Source organism: Poeciliopsis prolifica, unplaced genomic scaffold (assembly GCF_027474105.1).
Source record: "Poeciliopsis prolifica strain line A6 unplaced genomic scaffold, Auburn_PproV2 SCAFFOLD045, whole genome shotgun sequence".
Lineage (NCBI taxonomy): Eukaryota > Metazoa > Chordata > Actinopteri > Cyprinodontiformes > Poeciliidae > Poeciliopsis > Poeciliopsis prolifica.
The window spans coordinates 3,738,929-3,746,919 of record NW_026562420.1 but is presented as its reverse complement, the minus strand read 5'-3'; the positions used below and the strand labels follow the sequence as shown (position 1 = coordinate 3,746,919).

Sequence of the window (7,991 nt, the reverse complement as noted above, 5' to 3'; positions counted from 1 at the left end):
GGAGTAACAATAAACAGCACATCACTGTGAGCTAGAACCGATCAATCAGATTAAGAGGTCAACACCAGAGAGCATGATGAACACTGAGGGAAGACTGCTCTCTCCACCGCTTCTTTACCTTTGGTAGTCTGCTCCAATCAGACTGGTTCCATTCACTGCCAGGATGCGGTCGCCAATCCTCAGCCTGCCGTCAGATGCAGCCGGCCCGTCGGGGATCAAGGTCCGGATGTAAATACCGGGAGCATTAAGGGGGGTGTGCTGCCAAATGGAGAGAGAGTTACTGCAGGTCAAGAGTCTATAAGTGGATCTATAAAAGGCAGTTTGGCTAAAATATACACTGGTTACTAAAATAAGATCAGATTTATTTTTAATTTTCCGTTTACTCATAATTTACCTAAAAATTTACATTTTATACCTTTTTTACTTGGTAAGATAAGAACTGTGAAATTTCAAATTCCTGTCCGCTGCTTTTGATTTACAGTCAGTCCCAACATTGTGAAATGAGTAATGACTTACATACTGCACTGTTTAGTGCACTGTTTAGTGCAGTATGGCTTAAAATAAATTCACATTTTATTGCAGCAGTGTAATCTCACAGTAACAAAATCAGAACGAAAAGCAACTAGATCTTGCAGTTCCCAAGTCTCCATAACAAATAGACGCCTTCTGGCCTATCCATGTCCTTCCATCACAGTAGTAATCATATGACTTTAACTTGTACTGCAGTTCCAGTATTGTGGTTGCTGAACCTTTATGTAACAAGCAGTCCAGCTGAGCTTGGTGTGAAACAAAATAATTATGTTGAAAAGTACAATATGTGTACAGTTTGTGACATTAATCCCACTTCTTCCAGTATGTGATGTCCTGAAGAAGCTCATTTCAAATCACAATATTTTTCAAGAGAAGAATTTATGTTTGTGGTGCTATAAATTCTGTGCTATGCAGTCACCTGAAAAAGTAATACTCACCGGTAATTTTTAAAATCATAATGTATCTGATTTGAAAATGTACAAATTTCAAATCAGATACATTATGTATTATCATCAGAATGGTTTAAAACAAAATCGTGATAAATTCTGAATCTATATCTCCCACTCCTAAGTGTCACTTGGTCCTACAGTTGGACTGTGATCCAAAGCTCATAACCAGATCAACACAAACTGATTCAGAAGGTACAGAAGTGAGCTGTTTTTCAGAGTGAGGGAGGCAGCACTCAGAGATCTGACTCTGCTGCAACATAACACTAAATGCCATCCTGTTGGTAAAGAGAGGCTTCATAAAGAATTGATAGCAGTGGTAACAATAATGTAGCACCACGGATTTTATGAGTTATTTTTCATATTTTGTCCACTGAAGAAACATACACATTTAAAGGTTATATTTTTCAGTCTGAGATTCTGAAAAAAAAAAAAAAAGATTTTAAGGGTTTCTCTACATTTATGTGCTGTAAATGTCTTTGCCTTGAAGTTTTGCAGCACTCTCACAAAATCAACTGTATCATAATATGGTGCTCCAAAATGTACAAAAAATTTCAAATCAGATACATACTTCCTAACAGTAACAGACCACAGGAGATTTGATCTGGAAACATACCAGGCCGTCTATGAGTCCCATTCCCAGTCCGTAGGGTCCCTTGTCGAGTTCCACTACAAACACCACACACAAATCATCAGCAAGGGAAGGAGCGCCGGGGGAGGAGACAGGGAAAGGAAACTCACAGCCACTAATACATCCTGCAGAGGATACACACAGACACACGCACGCACATTCACACATACGCACACGCATACAAAAGGCACAAAAACACACAGAGCAGTTTGCTGTGGGGCTTGACAAACATCAGAAGGGTCACTGCTGACCTAGAACAACACAAACGAGAGTCTACAGCTGTCACTACTGTAGCTCACTTCACACAGCTGACCTCTCCACACATTGCAACACAACCTAACAGCTGAGATCAGAAAGTGTGACGGATTCCATCGGCTCATTTTGACTCTGAGGTCTAACACAAACACAAAGCTATCAAAGTAGCTGGACTTTGATAGCTTTGTGCTTGTGCTTTGTGTTTGTTCCAGAGTGCAACTAAAACACTCTGGAACACTCACTATTTATACAGGTTTATATAACTGATATAAATAGTGAGGGTAGTGGCTGATCACTTCACCCAATGGTAATCAGGGTTAAGTTTCTGCTGCTGTTAGTGTGTCAGCTGCCAAACGGTAGAAAGTTAGAAAAAGCTTCCAAGTACAAAACAGTTCAGTTGCACTGAGAAGGCACAAATCCAAAGATCAAGCTCTACAAGCTCATTATTGGCCATTAGGGGGAGACAAACCCTAAAAGTAGTGATGAAAATCCAATTTCATCCCTAATATGATCAGGCACCAATTTATTGGCATTAAGAAAAATAAAATGTGTCAAAAATGCAAACAATTCAAATCTAAAAGTACTTTCTTGATCCCAAAGAGAAATTGAATGCAGCCAAACCTAACCAAACACATTTTTCTTAATTTACTACATGCACATTCAGAAAATAAGTTATAAAATATTTGAACACGGTAAAAATAAACTGCATTGTTTGTCTGATGTGTTATTCTGTAGCAGATAATGTTCTGAAACCAGTGAAATGTGAAGACACATTTCCATCCAGATCAAATGGTTTCTTTCACCATTTCCATTTAGCCTGCAGCTGTTCAAGTGTTACATTTTGTTCCATTTTTTCCTTCATTACCTGACTTGCCTGTAACTGCAATTTTAATTTTGTTATTAGAATTTCAACACCAGTATGCATGGTTTTCAAAAATCTGAATATAAAATATTTAATTGTATGAACATCAGTACCCTATATTCAGCTATTAATTCTGAAAAACATCTAGTACAGCCAACGGTCCTCACAGGTCACATAATAAATATATATGTTTTAATCTCTGTTCTGTGATGAATTCTGTAATAAAACAAAGCAATATCCTAACCTCATGGATCACTGCTGAATCCATCACCAACAGTGATGGAAGAGTTTTCATGAAAACTGATTCACTAAACTTTCAGGCCAGCCAAGCAGAGTTTTAAGGAAGAAACCAAAAGGGCCAGGGCAACTCTTTAGGAGCTGCAGAGATCTACAACTCAGGAGTCTCTAAATGTGCAAAGCTGATTGAGATGGGAGCCAATCACTTGCAGCTTTAATTATGCCAATGTTGTTCTGCAAAGTATTGTCTCAAAATAGCCGTATACAAGTATATGATGCACTTATTAGTTTATTTGTTTTGAAAAACATTTATTTTCCTTACATTTGTTTATTATGTTGTACTTTAAATTGGTGTATCACTTTACATTCAAATAAAATATGTTAAACTCTGTGAACATTCCAAGGGTATGAATAATTTTGCATGGAACTGTGTATGGTCTGTGGGAAAGCATGGCTTTTACTGTATGTTATGTTTTTATTCACCCTGGACTTTGTGTTTGGTCCTACCTTCCAGTCCATTTGTGAGGAGTCCGTTTGTCTTTTTACATTCTGCCAGAATTCTGGCTGAGCAGCCATTAGTCTGAATGCTGGAGCAGAGAATGGGTCCCCCTCCACTTCCCCCTTCTGGGTACAGGGGGGTGTTGGGTGGGGTCAGGAGGCAGGATGGGTCCGGATTGGCTGCACGAGGATGGTGAATAGTTCCGTTCCTTCTGAGGCTGTGGGTTTGTGTCTGGCCCGGGGGCCGGTCTCTTCCCCTCTCCTCTGCTCCTGTCTCATCCCCGGTGCCCCTCCCAGAGCGGGGGCTGCTGTGGACCGGAGGTAGCAGCTCCCTCTGGGTTGTAAAAAGGCACGACAGACTTTAAAGGAGAAACTTAATGATATGACAGATGGAATTGAGTTTGTCTCTCACCACTGATACAGGATGCACTTTGTTTCTAAAAATAAGATGTCAGTTTAAATAATTAAAGTTTCAATTTATAATCCTTTTATTTACAAACCTTTCTCTTAGTGCATCTGTGACTGTATGAATCTCTGGTGTACATATGAGGTGCTCTAACACCAAAGATTATGTTCTAGTTAGCTGTTCCCAATAATTAGACATCCCAAAGTCTAATCAGATTAACCATGATTTAACCGTGTCTAGGTTTGTGTGAGTGCATGTGTATGTGAGCCAGAGTTGGCTGGAGAAGAAGGTTTTGTCTTTTGATTGGGAAGTTCCTTATAATCCCACAACTACTACAGCTGCTGGGTCACATGACCTGGATTAGTGGGAGGCATTCCTACTCATGGATTTTTCTGACCTGGACGTCTGGCCAGCCGGCCGTGTTGGTTCCATTGGACTGTGTGTGCACACTGGGAGTGGTGGTGTGAGTTTGAGTCTTGGTCTTCAGACCCCACAGGTAGTGACGGACATAGAGTAGCTGTCTGTAGATGCTGTCCTCCACACACTCGCTGTCCAGGTCCACTCTAAACCCTGAGCTCGGAAGGACGATGGGCGGGTGGTTCTCAAAGCTTTCCAGGAGGTCAACTGAACAACCCAACAAAAACATTCAGTTAAGCACAAAATTATTCATTCTTCTTTACAATATTTTTGTTCGACTGGAGGCCCAGTCAGAGTCCTAACTTAAATCTGATGGTGGTCGAAGACCTCCTCAATCACACCAACATGTCTTCCTGTGCGGAAGGAGAGCCTGGGGTCTCTGGTGTTGAGGTCACTGAGGTGGTTAAAGAGCTCCTCAGTGGCAAGGCCCCAGGGGGATGAGATTCTACTAAAGTTCCTTATAGCTGTGTATGTTGTATGGTTGAGTTGGTTGATGCGACTCTTGAGAGAAATGCATCAACAGATCCAGGAAGAGCATTGTGGTTTTCATCCTGGTCATCAAACACTGGACTAGCAGGGTACCTGGGGGTTCACTCAACTGGCTACATGTGCTTTGTGGACTTGAAGAAGGCATTTGACCGTGTCCTTCAGGGACACTCATACATTCCTTCATTCATTTATAGTCACAAGTTTTGTGTTATGATTGTACGAACAACATCACAGATATGAAAGGCCAAGCCAGTTGAGGATACTTCCTGACCACTTGGTGAGGTGTCTCTTCTCCACTGGGAAGAGACCCAGAGAAGACCCAAGAGAAGCTAGAGGGATTCCCCCTGTAGAAGCCAGAGCTGTGGCTGGAGAGAGAGAAGTGTGAGCTTCCCTTATCAGGCTGCTGCTTCTGTGGCCAGAACCCAGATCAGCAGAAAAAAATTGATGGATTTAATTATATATAGATATATATGAAGAGCAACAACCAACACTTATTTTATTGTCTTGATTATTCTGACAATTAATCATATTTTAAAAATTGGCAAATTTTTTCAGCCACTTAAGTCCTTTTTTACAGAGTATTTGAAATATTAAAAAAAAAACTGACGTATTTATTTGAATCTATAAGAAAAATAAACATTTTATTGCTGACGATCCTATAACATAGTCTTACTTTAGTAAATGCTTGGTCATTTGAAGCAAAAGATGCATATGCTGCTGAAAGTTACTTCTAACATCAACATGTGAAAAACTCAGCCCTTTCTGCTCGACTTATCAGTACAGTAGTCTGCTGACAATTTTATTTGATTAACCATTTATTAATTGGATAACAAAAAGTGCCTAAGACGGGTTTTTTTCCACAGAATTGGAAGCAGGTGAAGCTAAACTATGTCACTTGAGTTCTGGGGAAAACATATTATAGTCAAAGGTTCTTTTTTTAAATCTATATGCAGAATGTTAAGATTTTTTGTATACTTTTGTTTTAATTACTACTCTGAGTATGTTGGATTTTCAGCAATGGACGTTTTGAGTATAGACTTCAGTTAATGATTACTCTATTACTAATTTTGTTGATTGTTATTTCAATAATTGATTCATCGTGTTTTATTGTTTCAAGCCCTAATATATACAAATATATAGATAATCTAAATACGGCTATCAGCTTCTTCAACCCATGTTATCCAGAAAATGAAGCCAACTGCTGTCATTCAGAAATGATGAGCGCAATCACTTAACAATAATGGGCCTTTATGTCATTGTTACTTGGCGAAGTCACACCTGTACCTGATCTATAGATATAAGCCTCATCCTCACTACTGGGCTGCCATACTGGGACAGGACCCGTCTCTGCTGTCAGCTGGTACTGGGTGAGGATCCTGTGGAGCTGGACTGGTTTCAGAGATGGGTGCTCACTGGACAACACTTGCCAACTCAACTGCAGACAAAGCAGGGAAAAAAAACAATCTGACTTTATTCAGATTAAAGTCAAATTATTTACCTGAACCTTTTGTTTCCCTTTAACAAAAAATTTAAGATAAACTTTATGTGTACCTTAAAGATGACAACCATGAGGTTCTTGAGAGGCTGCCTTACTTTTGCTTAGGACTAATAATGATGTGGTATGTTTCTTCAAACAATACCTCGAACATGCTTTTGTGTGGATCACCTGTGTGAGCTGCTGTGGGGGTGTGGCCACTATGGACACAGTACTGTTGAGTTTGGTGAAGAACTTTTCAGCCAGATGTCCCAGACCGGACTTGGTTGCCCATTCCATCAGCATTCGCAAACACGCCTGGATTTGCAGCGACTTTGAACGCTGGAACCAACCCCGGGCTGGACCTGTGCACGCACACACACAATTGGACACTATATCAAATTCTGTGCACTATAAAAAGGCAGGTGTGTTGCTCTGTACCACACTAGACTTAATTTCTTAATTAAGCTTTCATTGAAGAAAGTGAAACAATAGCAACACCCACTAACCACTTGCAGAATGTAAATGTGGTGTTGCAGAAGGCCTTAGCTGGCTGCGGAGAAGACCAGCTCCAGTCTGAAGCTCTGCTGTAATGGTGCTATCAAACACTGATAGCAGCCAATAGACTTTTTGTTTCACCACAAAGTGAAATACATGGGTAACTTTGCAGTGATAACTCAATTATGGTATCTGGGCTAATCATTGTGAAGCTGCATGGCAGACGGTTCCTCTTCCTCTAGGAAAGCTTGCAATGTTCTGTAAGAGAAAAAAAACTATGCAATAAAAGCATCTCCCTGAAAAAAATCCAGGCTTCAAATTTTGTGGATGCAACAAAAAAAAAAAAAACCAGAACAATACACTGCAATGTCAATAAAAATAGCTTGGACTGAAACACGTGGTCAGCTATGAGTCCCCAACTTCAATGCGTTCAACCACTGAAAGCAGCCAATAGACTTTTTTCAGACAAATGATGTCATTTGTCCTTGGTGCGCATACTCAGAAGAAGTGGTCGTGGCTTAGAGGCTACTGTGTGGGTCACAATATGTGGGTCACTGCCCACATACACTGATTAAGCATCATGACAGAGAAAGGAAATAGTGAATTTATTGTAACAGATAACTCATTTTGAAATCTTGGTTCTTTGGTTTCCATCCTCAAGCACCCCAAAACATAAAAAAAAACAATTACAAAAAGCATGTTTTACACAATTCGCCAGTATATATATGACACACAGAATGATCTCCTTACAACAGCTTTGAGTAAAGGAGATACAAAACAGGGATAGGAGGTGGAGACTGGTCTTAGTCTGTTTTTTTCTGGTATTGGGAAAAATACCAGGAGCCTCGGTTTTGTTCTTGTTTTGTCAGGCTTTGAGAAATTAGGTTCAGCTCTTCCTCCGCTCGTTTCTCCTCATCTTCGTCACCTCTTATGAGTTCTACATTCCGATCGATTTCAACACGCCCTGGTTCAAAATGAAAAGGCTTAACGACGTTACTCATAGCTGTTTTGGCAGGAGGGAAGTAGTTCAAATGGACCTACAGATGTCATTTACCCAGAATGCATTGCAGCACAAACAACATGGCAATGTTCATGTGACAATATTTTATTAAAATTCGTGAAAACTAAATAACCTTCAGTATTATTATTGTGTTATTTATACATCTAAAATAAATATTTCTCAACTAAATTCTATTGTAACAACCAATTATCGATCACTTCAAGATGAAAACAAATATTTGTAACAA

At 39.8% G+C, this 7,991-nt stretch overlaps 1 protein-coding gene across 6 annotated transcripts in view; it reads right to left on the bottom strand.

The window, feature by feature from the left end:
* radil (Ras association and DIL domains) overlaps positions 1 to 7,991 on the bottom strand; it is a 38,107-nt gene that overhangs the window by 2,003 nt on the left and 28,113 nt on the right. For 2 of the 6 annotated variants that reach the window (XM_055056485.1, XM_055056486.1), the window contains exons 15-21: positions 6,756 to 6,833; positions 6,439 to 6,611; positions 6,057 to 6,207; positions 4,264 to 4,490; positions 3,470 to 3,794; positions 1,594 to 1,733; positions 119 to 258 (exon numbers count right to left, since the gene is read on the bottom strand). In XM_055056485.1, the coding sequence (XP_054912460.1) occupies positions 119 to 258; positions 1,594 to 1,733; positions 3,470 to 3,794; positions 4,264 to 4,490; positions 6,057 to 6,207; positions 6,439 to 6,611; positions 6,756 to 6,833 (1,234 nt within the window). The remainder of the gene's footprint in view (positions 1 to 118; positions 259 to 1,593; positions 1,734 to 3,469; positions 3,795 to 4,263; positions 4,491 to 6,056; positions 6,208 to 6,438; positions 6,612 to 6,755; positions 6,834 to 7,991) is intronic. The other 4 variants (XM_055056488.1, XM_055056490.1, XM_055056489.1 and 1 more) reach the window with 3 other exon arrangements.